The 14138-nt window shown below is 50.1% G+C and overlaps 1 protein-coding gene across 3 annotated transcripts in view; it reads right to left on the reverse strand.

Annotated features, from left to right (window-relative positions):
* Positions 1 to 523: 523 nt before the first annotated feature.
* Positions 524 to 14138, reverse strand: part of CTBP2 (C-terminal binding protein 2) — a 137715-nt gene continuing 124100 nt past the window's right edge. For all 3 annotated transcript variants that reach the window (XM_032694225.1, XM_032694226.1, XM_032694224.1), the window contains 8 exons: positions 12763 to 12917; positions 11040 to 11184; positions 7317 to 7523; positions 5865 to 6079; positions 5336 to 5466; positions 4535 to 4662; positions 3650 to 3767; positions 524 to 2118 (listed from right to left, as the gene is read on the reverse strand). In XM_032694225.1, the coding sequence (XP_032550116.1) occupies positions 1938 to 2118; positions 3650 to 3767; positions 4535 to 4662; positions 5336 to 5466; positions 5865 to 6079; positions 7317 to 7523; positions 11040 to 11184; positions 12763 to 12917 (1280 nt within the window). In that variant the 3' untranslated portion in view covers positions 524 to 1937. The remainder of the gene's footprint in view (positions 2119 to 3649; positions 3768 to 4534; positions 4663 to 5335; positions 5467 to 5864; positions 6080 to 7316; positions 7524 to 11039; positions 11185 to 12762; positions 12918 to 14138) is intronic.

Raw genomic sequence — 14138 nt, forward strand, 5'->3', positions numbered from 1 at the left:
TCACTCCTGTATAACAGGTGACCTCTTTTTGGACTGTTTGAAGATGGTAATTAGTTTTCAGTTTAATTTAAAGCAAAAATGGAGTTTTTTTAACTTAGACACTTTTGATTTCAGCTTTTTTAGTCCCTTTGCAGACCAAACTCTTTGCCCCCTTTAACTCCATGTGTGCAGAACTCAGACACAAGAGGAAAGAAGGGGTGGAAACAAGAACAGGCCTTTTGCCCAGTGAGGCTCAAAGCCACCAGCACCTCTCAAGCATGTTTTTGGGTTTATTCTCTAGTGGTTTGTTAATGCTTCAGTTCTTGAATACGTACAAAAGATGTCTGAGGTGTAACTGAGTGGAAACCACAGTGATACTTTTCTACAGAGGTTGCCTGTTACCATAAAGAGTCTGAGGTGGAAAGGACCTTCCCTTCCCATTGGTTTTAAATACTCACAAAGTGTGACCAGACTTACATTTCTGTACCTTTGGGCACTCTCAGTGTCTTCAAGCCCCAGGTTGCAGCGAGAGCCTCTTGCCTTCCAGAAATTATAGAAATTTTATCACTTTTTTATTGAAAACTGCACTGAACGCTAAATGTCCACCTTTACAATAAACAAATACAGTAACGGTAACACACTAAAACAAAACATACTGATAGCCATTGGTTTCTTTTTTGTCTGTTTGGGACAGCTCAAGATTTCTTTTTTTTTTCCTTTTTTCTTTTTTTTTTTTGTCACAGAAACAGGAATGTACCCATACAAAGGCTCAAAACAGGCCATCTTTAAAAACAAAAAGGCGATGATTCACAAAAGACTATGAATATAACATGTAACTAGTTGATACAAATCTAATAGGATTTGTTAAAATCAGTCACATCTAATAACACATCTTGAAGTGTTCTTGTATAAAATATCACGTGAAGAAAAGAAGACTTTTATCAATGTCTAAAAAAGTGGATTTTGTTCATAGACAGTCTGACAAGATACCATAAAAAGTGTTTCCTGAGACATAAGGAAATGCAACATTATTCTTGAACCCTTTCCAGCTCAAGACTTTTTCCACTTGATAAAATAGCTGCAGATTTAAAACTGAGAAAATATATTTGAGTACAAATAGTGTGTGAAACTTAATACTTTCTTCTTTTTTTTTTTCTTTATTTTTTCTTTTTTTTTTCTTTTATTTTTCTTGCATCATTGCAGGGCGTAGGTGGATGCACAGCTACTTTATTCAGTGTATTGGGCAGAGAAGAGACTGGCAGTTTGGTTTTTCCTTAGCCTGGGAGGGCAGTGGCTGTTGCCAGGAGCCCTTTCTGCCCTCCCCATCCCACGGATCCCGGCTGGAATGGCTAGAACTTAAACCTGGCAGGAGAACTTCTGTTACATGGCACTGGCCCTGTGAGACTGCAAAAAAAAGGAATAGTAGTAGTAGTATTTTTTCTTTTTTTTTTTTCTTCCACTTCTAAGCCAGGACTTCTGCCTCCTGTTAGGAGAGGTACCAGACACAAGAGTAAGGAAAGGGCTAAAGCCACATAATGGTTTCCTCTTACATTAACTCTGTAAAGATGGCTTAATTCAATGGTCTGAGCACAGTGCAGGAGCCCTGTCCTTCCCAAGGAATTGAGGGGGGGGAAAAAAAAAAATCTATTTTTATTCATGTGATTGATGCACAGATGAAGGAAACTCAACACACAATAACAGAAGTTGCTCATTAATGTATCACATCCTAGTTTTCAGCGCTGCAGTAAGAGGTGACTTCTCCAGGGCTTCTCCCCAGTCTTGGCTGCTGTCGCTTTGTCGGGAACACTGGAACACCAATGATGCGTCTGTCCAAAATCAACATTACAAATTTCGTATCAAATTCTTCTTCTTTTTTTTTTTTTTTTTTTAGTTCATGTATAACTTCTTTTCCAATGTCTCTTGGTCCTAAGTTTTTTGAATGGTTTTTAAATTATCTGCTATTGCTCGTTGGGATGTTCCCTGTTGTCCCCGTGTTTTGTGGGCTGGTTGGGGGATGGAGCTTGGGACGGATGTGCCACTGTGGGAAGGTTGTGAGTGACGGGGATGCCTCCGGGGATGATGCCCTCCATAGCTGCCGGTATTCCTCCCGGTGCGACGCTGACCATCCCGGGGGGGTACCTGGGACAAGGGACAGAGAGAGGCACGTGTGTCACGGCAGAGCTCGGCACGCGCGGATCACCCGACACCCGGCGCGGAGACCACGGAGACAACAAGTGGCAAAGAGATCCCACTTCCCTTCTAGAGCCACCTTGGGTTTTCCTTTTAAATTACAAGGGAGAGCTCAGAGTTACACGTTAACCAGGGGTGCTGTGCCTTGGGTAAGTGTCCTCTCCTACGACAGCAGTGCTGTGGCTTGTTCTGTACCTTCCAGTGGCTGCTGAACCGCAGGGAGACCTTCCTCCCTTGAAAAATCGGGTAAGGAACCATCTGCAATGCTCTTTGCTGACTCAGTCATCCCTCTGTGGGAATGCCCTTGAACACCTACACCTGTTTTGTGTGCAAGGTGAGCTGCATCTTCCTCATGTAACAGAAAGCACAGCTGAAAGCTGGGGTCAGATCTAGTCCATCTTGCTTTCCAGGAGCAGGAGGAGTTAAGCGTATTCCAAGAAACAATACTGAGTTGGAGAACAGAGAACAACCCTTTCTTGAACTGCTCAAGATAAGACATGATATGGGGGCAAGGGGTAAGGAGGCCAAAACCCTCCAGAGCTTTGTGGACACATGGGGCCTGAGAGGCCCCCACCACAGCACTTCCCTGCTACTCCCGTTGCCTTAGGCAAAGGTGGAACAGGAAGCTAGGAGAGGAAGGGAGATTTGACCTGCTGGTGAAGGTAAAGCTTACAGGGGAGCTGTGGATCCTGAGCAGCTTAGCCAGGATGAAGCTCCTCCTTATGCTCAGGTAATGGCACCTGCCCTCGTGTTTCAGAGCAGGCAGGAGCAGGACCAGGGGAATACTTTCTCCAGGTCAGGATGTTTTGCTGGTCAGTGAGCGCTCACTGCCTGTGGCCTGAATGGCACAGGAATTGCTTGGGGCCTTGGGGCTCTGCTGCGGGATTAAATCCTGCCTGACTCTGCCTGTGACATGACCTGATGTGCCCCACGGGATTTTTTTGTATCTCAGAGTATTTTTGGCAATGGCTGCCCATGCTCCAGCTCAGTCCTTATGCCTAATGTCTCCTACCAGCATGCTTGGAGCAATCTGAAACAGAGCAGTAAGTAACCCTTAATCTCGGATTTAGGTGGAAATTAGGTCACCTGACTAGGGCCCTATATTTGGAGCTTTTTCCCTGGCTCATTAACCCATAAGTTGGGCCAGGCTCACAGCAACTGGTGCATGGACAGGAGCACAGAGCACATCTGCAGTTGCCTCTGCAGTTCAGAAGCCACCTCCAGCTTGTGCAGGGGTCTGGGGGGTCCTCCCACTTCCAGAGAACTGTGCAATGACTCCTGGCCCTCGGGGATGCAGGCTCTGGAACAGGCTTTATACACCCGTGGTTGCATCAGGCAGCATCCCCAGCGGTGTGAGAGCTGGTCCTCCAGGAGGAGGTCACAGTAGCAGGTGTCACCTGGGATTCCACTGTCGCTGTACAGCTGGGATCCCAAATCTGCTGCTGCCAGCGGCGCCGGGTGCTCCTGTTCTCCCACTTACCTGTACGTGGCACCATTGAGCTCGGGATGAATCGCCTGCTGGTCTATTACTGACCACGGAGCCGTTGTGACAAAGAATTCCTTATTCACACAGTTCCTTAGGCTTTCTGGGATGCGCCCTGGAGTTGGGGATAAAGGTAAGTCTGTGTCAGGCGGGTCCCAGCCTTATCACCTTCTAATAAACTATAATTTTTATAATTTCTCTATATTTCTTAGCATAAAGGATGGGTGGGAAAAAAAAACCTCATATCGCTTGTTTCAGGAGGATATTTTGGCTGTCCTGAGGTGCAAGGTTGGATACCAGTTTCCCATTCTCAGTCCCAGCTCTGTGCTTTCAGGAAGGCTGTTCCCTTGAGCTCATTGCTTTGGAAGCAGACAGGAAGCTGTGCCTTCCACCTTCACAAGGAGGCCAACTTTTAGGACAAGAGAATCACCCATTTGCTGGAGTATTGTACCCACCACCTTGGAACAAGCTCAGGTGGTGAGCAAGAGTTGGGCACAGGTGCTTTCACTGCCTTGGAATTTGGTTTTGGAATGCAGTGGCTGTGGTCTGCACCACTCTGTGGGTTAGCACCAGCACTGAGCCGATTCCCTGCTTCCCTGTCCCTTTCTCTCTAGTCACAGATACCAGTCCTTGTCCCCTTCATTAAAAATAAACAAACCTCAAAATCCCACCAAAAACCCTCACCCAACCACGAACATCCCCAATGACAGAAAAGTAAAGTTTGCTTTCTCAGCTCTTTTGCAGGGAAGTAAATCAAGGGTCAGATCCCTTTCCCAGTCCCCTGCTGGGACACAGGCAGGGTGAAGCCCTCTCTCTTCCCCTCCCAGCTCCCATTCCAGGCACACACAGGAGCCAAGCCCAGCATCCCTCTGTGCCAGGTACCTGTGATCGCGCGCCGGATTTCGGTAGCAGCAGCTTCTCTCATCTCTAGTGACGCCTGCTCGCTGTACCAGGCCGTGTGGGGGGTACAGATGAGATTGGGAGCATCTTTCAACGGGCCTTGAGCAAAACTGGGAGCAGGGAAAAGAGAGAAAAGATTAATCAATGTTTGAAGAGAGAGTAAAAGTTTTATGAACAGCAAAAGGCTCGTGGCCTGCCCCCTGCAGATGCAACACTCCTTCCAAGGCCAGGCTGGATGGGGCTTGGAGCAACCTGGTCTGATGGGACGTGTCCCTGCCTGTAGCAAAAGGGTTGGAACTGGATGATCTTTAAGGTCCTTTCCATCCCAAATCATTCCATGATTCCCTGGCCCCTCACCTGCAGCACCCAGGCTGGAGGAGCCTGACAGGGTTGTGCCAGCCATGTGCCAAATGGCCATGGAAGCACCAGGGAAGAAGGACAGCTCCTGTTAAGGGCTCACACTGAAAATGCACCAAAAGAGAGCCAACAGGGATCAAAAATCAACCCATGGGGAGGTTGGTCTTCATGCTCCAAAAGAGTAAATGCTTGGGGGTGTCTGCAGCAGTGTGGGGACACAGCCCAGGGTGGGAGGGGGTGGACAAGGGGTTCCTCCTGTGGAGGAGCACAATTTCTGTACTTAACATTTTTCTGTAGTGGGAGAAGCTGTACTCCCAGTTACAACCAACCCCTGGGGCTGTGTCACACAGTGGGTGCTGGGTACCCCATCCATGCCATGGCAGTGACCCCAACCCAAGGGCAGGCACAGTAAAGCCAGAGCTTTACCTGAAGGGTTCGGACTCGTGCACGTCGAGCGCAGCCCCTCGTATCCGTCCCTCCTTCAGGGCTTGAGTTAAGGCCTTCTCGTCCACCAGCCCCCCGCGCGCCGTGTTCACCAGGAACGCTCCCTGCCTCATCTGCCAGGAGAGACGGAGTGAGCTGGGAGCAGTGACCCCATCCTAACCCCTGGGGTGCTGCCTCCAGCTGGGACAGCATCCTGCTTTTCGTGCCAAGCGACTGTGCTCCAGCCTCGGAGCAACACCCATCCCAGTGCACGTGGGTTTTCTATGGGAAGTCCATCTTGTGCTGGCAAACAAATCCCACTGTTGCCATCACCTCTGCACCACGGGCATAGGGCTCACCCCCCCTAAACATCGTGTGGAGACAAAGCTGGGTGCCAACAGCTATTTCAGAGGTGCCCACAGGCACTGAGGCCCTGGCTCGCTCTGGGAGCAGAGGGATCCATGGCCAGCACCGGCACTCAGGGCGTGCCCACCACAGAGCCCCCCGTGGCCGTGCACATGGGGTGAGTTACCTGTTTGATCGTGAAGTCGTTGATAAGGTGGTGGTTGTGTTCGTTAAGGTTACAGTGCAAGGAGACACAGTCGCTCTGGTAGAGCAGGTCCTGGAGGGTGTAGACCCGCTGGACCCCCAGGGACCGTTCAATCCCATCCTGCAGGTACGGGTCGTAGAAGATCACGTTGAAGCCGAAGGCCTTGGCCCGGACTGCGACCGCCTGCGCAGTGCGACCTGTGGGCAGAGGAGAGACAGCGTGACTTACCTGAGTCCCAGCTCCCATCCAGCCTCCAGCAGGACTGCTGGGACCCAGGGACCCTGGGACCACCTGGACTCCCCAGACAGCCCCTGGATGGATGTTGGCTGGAGGGCAAAGCCATGCCCTTTGCACAGGGAGGGTTGTGCTTGGCTCTAGCAAATGTGAGATGCTTCTGTTAAAATTTTTGGGGCCATCAGACCCCTGCCAGCTTATGGTCATTCCAACATGGGGCACCATCCATGGATATGCAGGGCTGCTGGGGAAAACCCAATGTGCAGCTCTGGACATCAGTCCTCTGCTGGATTGTGTCTACCAAAAAAAGCCTGAAAAGGAAAGGAAAAAAGTGCGTCCTTTTTTAGGCAACTTGTTTGTGGTAGGGCTGTCAGCCCCTTGTGAAGGGCTGGTTGACTGGGCATAACTGTCATGGCTTGGAAGTGAAGGGCTGCTATGCCTGCTGTGCTGGGGAGAGATGTCTGCAGCATTGCTGGAGACTTCCCTGCCTGCTCCCACCAGGAGCTCTGTGTGCCCGGTGTGCCAAGCCTCCATTATTTCTGTATCTGTTCATTTTTCCAGGTAGGAGCAGTGTGGAGCCCAGCCCATGTCTAGTCAGTGGTGCACAGCACCATCCCCCCATGTTTGCACACACCTGAATCTATCCCAGTGCCCTGGAGATCTGTGGTTGAGCAGGGGACATCACCTGGGTGTCTGGATGGACATCCAGCTGGGAGCGCACAGCCCTGCCAGACAGACCTGTGCTAACCTGATCTCCTGCTCTAACCTCACCCACCCTGCCTCAGCTTCCCCAATTAAACATGCCCATATGAGCTTTTTGCATTAATTAGCTGATGCTGAAACTCTACAGCTATGGGTGAACTTAAGAAAAAAACTGTTTTACACAGGCCTGCCACCGTGCAGGGCAGAGTGGCTCAGGAAGGGCTGGATTGGTGCAGCTGTGGCTCAGGGATGGGGTTTTTGGGGAAGAGAACAAGCAGCACTACCAGGTGTGGTCCCTCTTGGGGCACTACTGGGTTTCACCAGCGCTCCTCCAAAGATCCAACCGCAGCTCACAAACAGCCCCAAAAAATCAGCGTGGGATGTTCTCCCTACTTCACACCGATCCACTGTGGTGGTTCTGGTTTTGGAAACGCACATCTCGAGTCCTTCCCGGGGTGGTGACCCACACCCCACTCACGCAGCCCCTGGCCCACGTACCGAAGCCGATGAGGCCGAGCGTCTCCCCCCGGATGCGGGCGGCGCCCGAGGCCACTTCCCGGATCTGCTCCACGCTCTGCACCCGCGTCCCCTCCCGCAGCGCCTGGTACAGCCACGTGTTCCGGCGGTACAGGTTGAGCACGTGGCACACGGTGGAGTCGGCCGTCTCCTCCACGGCCGCCGACGGGATGTTGCAGACGGCGATTCCTGGGGAAGCAACACACAAATTACAGCCGTGGCCCAGCGAGGCAGGGAGAGGGCTCCTGGCTTCACCCCCACACCGCCCAACCAGCCCATTGTTCTGAGCGTTTGGAGTAATGTTTTCCAAGGAGGTGCATGGTTTAGGAGTAGCAGCCTGAAATCTCTGCAAAAACCACCAGTGATGCTCAGGTGTTCCCTACACCCCCGTGTATGTCTGGAGTAAGGAGTCTCAGTTACTCAGGATTAACTCCAGCGGCAAAGGTTTGTGTTGCAACAGAAAATCTTATTCTTGTTTACTTCCATCTACCTTCAAGGTGACTTAAATCATGCTGGCAGAACTCCCTCCCTTTCCACAATAAGATTGTCCCACCATTAAAATTATTTAGAGGGCAATAACTTGGTGCCCTGGAGCAGGATGGTGCCCAGCTTGGTGTGGCAGGACCAGCTTTCCCTTCCACCAACACCCACCAAACAGTGGCCTCAAAACACCCCACGGCAAGACCTGAGGTGACACCACCACCATGGCACCACCAGCCAGCCTCTGCCCGCCCCAAACACCCACCCGTGCTCCTGCAGGAGGAACTGATTGCTCCTGCCACGAAATCTGGAGACTTTCCCAAAATTTGGGAAGCACAGGAAGCACAGTCACGCTGGAACAGCTCTCCCAACTCAGCACTGCCACTGCACACATCCGCTGCCCTGGCCTCAAGGACAGATCTATTCTTCCTTTGCCACAAAAGGTTTATGTTAAGCCACCATGTCCCACTCGGAGCTAAGAGGATGAAGTTCCCTGAAAATGCCTCTCTGGTCATTGCCCTGGCTCAGTAAGGGGTGCAAGGCTGTGCTTAATTTCACACCTATTTAGCAGAGCAGTTAAGCACATGCTTATACCTGGCCAGATTCCACATGATTTAAACACACCTTAAAGATGCATGTGTATTTAAGTGCTTTACTGGGGCCTTTGAGTAGAAACCATGAAAAAGCAGGAGATAAAGACAGAGTAAGATATTCAGAAAATCCTCTTCCACTGTGAGGAGCACTAATTCAAAATCCAAAATCTGTTTCTCATCCCCATATCCCTGCTCCCAGGAGCCGCTTTTCTGTTTCTGAACCTGCTTTCCACCCTGTTGCTGTTTGAAAGACCTGTGGAAACTGGGAGAAAAACTGACTGACTCTACAGGGTGGAAAAAAACCCAGTGATCAATCCCTGAAATCACTGTTTGCCTCCTCTGCCCTTCAGGTGACAGGACAGGATGCTCTGGACACCACGAGCTCATAAAGCTCTCTCATTTTACATTCCCATGTCTTCCAAGAAGGAAACTTTTGATTTGTGTCAGGGATGTGAGTGCAGCCCAGAAGCCACACTGCCCACCTGCCTGAGTCCCTAATGGAGGGGAAATGAGGGTTTCCCAAGAAAAACACACATCTGAGTACCACCTGAACTGCTCCTGCCTGTCTGTAGGCAGAGGCCGTGGTTGCTCCTGGAGGGAGAGAAGAGAGAAGGTGGCTGGAGGGTGATGGGCAGCTCGGACAAGGCTCCCTGTCAGCCCTGCCAGCACTCAGAATCATAGAATCACAGCATGGTTTGGGTTGGAAGGGACCTCAAACACCACCTCATTCCAACCCCTGCCATGGTCATGGACACTTTCCCCTGGACCAGGTTGCTCCAAGTCCTGTCCAATCTGGCCTGGAACACTTCCAGGGATGGGGCAGCCACAGCTTCCTGTGCAAGGGGCAACCTGTGCCAGGGCCTCACCACTCTCACAGGGAAGATTTTTTCTTACTGTCTCATCTAAACTTACTCTCTTTCAGTTTGAAGCCCTTCCCCCTTGTCCTGTCACTCCATACCTTGTAAATAGTCTCTCTCCATCTTTCCTGAAGGCTCCCTGAAAGGTCACAGTTAGGTCACCCCAAAGCCTGCACTTCTCCAGGCTGAACAATCCCAATTCTCTCAGCCCTTCCTCATAGCAGAGGTGCTCCAGCCCTTTCATCACCTTGGTGGCCTCCTCAGGACTCACTCCAACAGCTCCACATCCTTCCTGTGCTGGGGACCCCAGAGCTGGAGGCCAAGTCCAGCCCTGTCCCCTTGTGAGGGACCAGCACTCACAGAGCTGGAGGACACTGGGCTGCCTTTCCCACGAGCTCCTTACACTGGTATTTGCTCTTGTGCCCCATAAACACCCACAGAGGGTGGTTCAACCCCAGAATCTTGTTCTGGGGGTGTGTTTTAAGGGATCCAGACTGGCCCCCCAGCCCCGGCAGCGCGGTGGCCGCTGCATCGTGTTTAGACACCGGTCATTTATTGACTGTGCAGCTTAAAATCCACCTTATGGAAAGCAATACCAATTAAACTTTACGCTACATTTGTGGGGAGTCATTACATTTTCTACTTGAAGCCACATCATTTGGCCACCCAATTTGCCAAGTATAAAAAGAAGGATTATGCTGCAGTATCCCATTACTTTATTCTTTATATCTTTCTTTTCCTGATGTTCAAAGCCTCAGAACATTGCTATAATGGATAATAACAATAAGAGTTAAAAACATGAAGAAACCATTACACTGGGAAGACACTGTTCTCCTCTTGAAAAAAAGAAAACAATTCACTATATTGAGAATTGCTTTTTTAGGAATGACTATTTGAGACTCTCTTATCGCAATTATCTCTGGAAAATGGCTCAGGTGAAATAGCTGTTATTCTTCACTTCCCCAGAGATAACCTTTAATACAACATATCCCAAACACGATTGCAGGGCTGCTTCATAGACTGAATCTTGGAATCAGATGATCAAAACCCACTGTAACTCAGCTGCTAAAATCAAGGATACACTTCAGCTCCGTGTAGCCAGTCTGGAAATTGGGTGGCCCTGTCTGACCATGTGACCCTCCATATTTTGGCAGTCCATGCAACATGGACCCACATAAAATGCCTTTTTCAAGTTCCTGAGGCACCTTTGATGAGATGGCAAAGGAAGCAGCAACAACCCAATACACAATTCCTGCTCCACCATCCAACACGGCACCTTCCCAGCAGAGTGGGCATGACTCAGAGATCAGATCAAGAGGCTAATCTTGCTTAACAAAATATAATAAAACACCCTTCCTCCAATTTTTCTAAGGCTGTATCAACTCTCCTGTGCCAGAAATAGAACTGCCATACAAATATCTGTTGGTAGAAGGGGGCACCTGGAACCAGGGACAGAGTAGGAATGAGGGACTTGGATGGGGTTGTTTTAAACACAGCATGAGCCTAAAAGCTGCCTTCTAAAGCTGCACCACTTTGTTTACTTCATGGTCAAGTTTTCTTGTTATAACATTCTCTAGGTGCAAAAAAATTTAAGCTGTATTTGTAATTTTAGGGGCTGAATCAACCCCTTTCAGGGGGGGTTGAACAACCTCTGGGAGGCCCTGCCTTGAACTCCGCTGTGCCAGCACAGTCCCACGGGAGCAGGAGGTGCTTGTGCTGATTTTGAAGACCTGGAAGGACACGGGAAGGAAGGAGGGTGCAGAGCTGAGACCTACCGAGCTCCCCCGCAGCCTTGATGTCGATGTTGTCGTAGCCGCTGCCTATTCGAACAATGACCCGTAAGGCCTTGAACTTCTCCAGATCCTCCCGGGTCAGAGTGATGGTGTGGTACATCATCGCCCCCACAGCCTCATTTAATACCTGCAACACAACAGAGAGGTCAGGAGCCACCAGGACATGCCTGTCAGGGGCACCTGCAGCCCCTGGAATCAGGAATATGACACAGGGAATTGTACATCTTTACTGCTGACCTACTGTCAGACTCCAGCCAGCACTTCCCACTGTCACCAAAACCATCAGGGGTGTGACCCACCAACACCGAGGCCCTTCCCGTTGGGAATGGATTTGATGAATATCTGAAAATTATGACGCTACATCTGAGTAGAGCAGGCAGAGGAACACTGAGCCTGCTCTGCTGCTCACCTGGACCCTTTTCCATGTGGTTATCTGCTGGTTCCTCTGCTTCCAACCAGCAGTAATTCTGCTTTTAACAAGGAATCAGGTTTTGCAGCAGTGTCTGTTGGTTGAACACGACTGTGTGTCACTCACCACACCTCAATCTCCTTTTGCATGCTGGTAGTTCAGACACCCATCACGCTGTTCACATCGACCTTTCCTGTCTGTTTTCAAAAGGACCTGAAAAGCTCTGTGTGAGGCTGCACAGTCCTCTTCAGTGAAGATTCAGACCTTCATTGGTGCTCACCATAAGTTACTTGAGTGCTCTGGAAACCTAAGACTTACCCAAACCCTCCAAGACTGGCTCACCTATCCATGTCTCACAGAAACCTCCATCCTCCTTCTCCCACATTTAATATCTGCAAAATCAGCACTGATTCTATTCGTATCCCTCTTTCCCAGATCATGGAAGTGATGTCTGATCACTTCAAACCTCATCTGAGTTATCTAAATGTGCACAAAGAATACTTTTAAGAGAAGTATTTACAGGTAGTTGAGGTTCCAAGAAGGAACACTCATCCACACTGCACAGATCTTCCTGAATGATGTTCAAACCTCCCCCACTCCCTGCTGGGGAAGGATGAGCTGCTGGAGGTGCACCCAGCACCTGAAGAGACCCACCATCTGCAGGTGGGATGGTGTCACCAAAGCCACAGCAACAGCACCACAGACTTCAATAAGCATGAGAAATGTTAATAATACTGATCTAAAAAACCTGATGCAAAGAGATACGGTGACTTTTTTTTTTTTTTTCCAAAATAACATCTGGCTTCTAAAACAGCCTCAATGAATTTTAATCTGCAGTGGCTTCTGTTGATGTTTCCTGTTGATCAACTCCAAGTGCAGCTTTGTGCATTTTCTGCTCAAAAATGACAGAACCACAGAATGGTTTGGGTTGGAAGGGACCTCAAAGATCATCCAGTTCCACTCACTGCCATGGGCAGGGACACCTTCCACTAGCCCAGGATGCTCCAAGCCCCATCCAACCTGGTCTTGGACACTTCCAGGGATGGGGCAGCAACAGCTTCTCTTGACAACCTGTGCCAGAGCCTCACCACCCTCACAGCCGAGAATTCCTTCCCAATATCCCATCTAACCCTGCCCTCTGGCAGTTTGAAGCCATTCCCCTTTTCCTGTCCCTCCAGGCCCTTGTCCAAAGTCCCTCTCCAGCTCTGAGACTCTTTAGGCACTGGATGGTGCTTTAAAGAAGAACCGGAAGAGGAATCCCAGATCCCACCGCTCCCTCCCCACATCTCCCGGTACCTTCTCGTGAATCTCCTGAGTTGATTGTGCGTCACAGAACGCGACTGTCGCCAGGTCCTTCAGGATGGGCATCTCCACGGTGCAGTCCCTGCCGTCCAGCAGTGCCACCAGGGGCCGGGGGTGCATGGGGCCGTTCATGATCTGCGGGCGGATACCTGCGAGCAGAAGGAGCGGGGAGTTTACACCAGAGGCACGGGGAAGGTGCCCCGGCAGCAGCGGCACCTGCGCGTGGATCCTGTGTCAGATGAGGGGCTTCAGAATCACAGAATCTGAGTTGGAAGGGACCCACAAAGGTCATTGAGTTCAACTCTTCAATGAATGGCCCACACAGGGATCAAACCCATGGCCTTGGTGTTATTAGCACCATGTTCCCATACAAGTTGCAGGGGATGATGGCGATGCTGTGTGAAGTTTTGCCCACAGCCCAGATTTCTCTCTGGGAACATAGCTACGGTTTTGCCCCGGTTGGAGAGGACACACCGCGGGGCTCGCTCCCAGGACAGGGGTGGACAACCCTCTTTCAGCCACCTGTGACTTCCTGAGGATGTATCTCCACTGTGCTGATTGTGACACAGGCCACGTCTCAAACAAACTGCTCACGCCAGAGCTGCTGGACTATTCACCCGGGATATTCGGCACCTCAGGAGTGAAACCCAAGCCAACAGTCATTTTTTCCCTGACTGCAGGAGGGCTGGGGTTTTGTTACACAGACACACGCTGGCACTTTATCTGTTTTTTTAAGGAATGACTTTACCATTTTGACTACCTCAGAAAGACAAGTCCAAACACAGAACTACTTAAAAAGGGATTACTGGAAAATCACAGGAAGAGCAGGACACTGAAGACCCCTTTAGCATAGAGGGTTATACTCTGATATATTACCAACTACCAAAAGTTCCATAGTGGGAACAGCAAAGGAGCTCAGATTACTTTGTATACCCATCATTCTCCAGGTTGAGGTGAGGAAAGAATTGATCACGACCACCAAGGGCTGCAGAGGGTCCATTTTCATATCGTATTTATTGCTCTGCTGGGAATTAACTGGTTCATTTTTGGACATGTCACTTAGAAATTCTTAGGCCTCCTTTTACCACTCAGTAAGGGTGTTTACTACTTTAGGACTCATCAAAGTATCTCAGATATCTCTTTTGGCTGCCCAGGCAGTTTCTGTGAAGAGTACAGGTGAGGGGAGCAGGTGTTCTGGGTACAATGTGGTGGTTTGTTTTTGCTGCTGCACCATGAGATGGCTGGGGCTGGAGGATCTGGGTTTGAGTTTTCAAAAAGCCCCTGTCCTTACCAAACCCTCCTTCTGCATAAGAATCTGCCAGGGCTACCAGCCAACATCTGTCTGGCCTTTAAGTGCAGTGGTTGTGCTG

The sequence above is a fragment of the Chiroxiphia lanceolata genome, chromosome 8 (assembly GCF_009829145.1).
Source record: "Chiroxiphia lanceolata isolate bChiLan1 chromosome 8, bChiLan1.pri, whole genome shotgun sequence".
Lineage (NCBI taxonomy): Eukaryota > Metazoa > Chordata > Aves > Passeriformes > Pipridae > Chiroxiphia > Chiroxiphia lanceolata.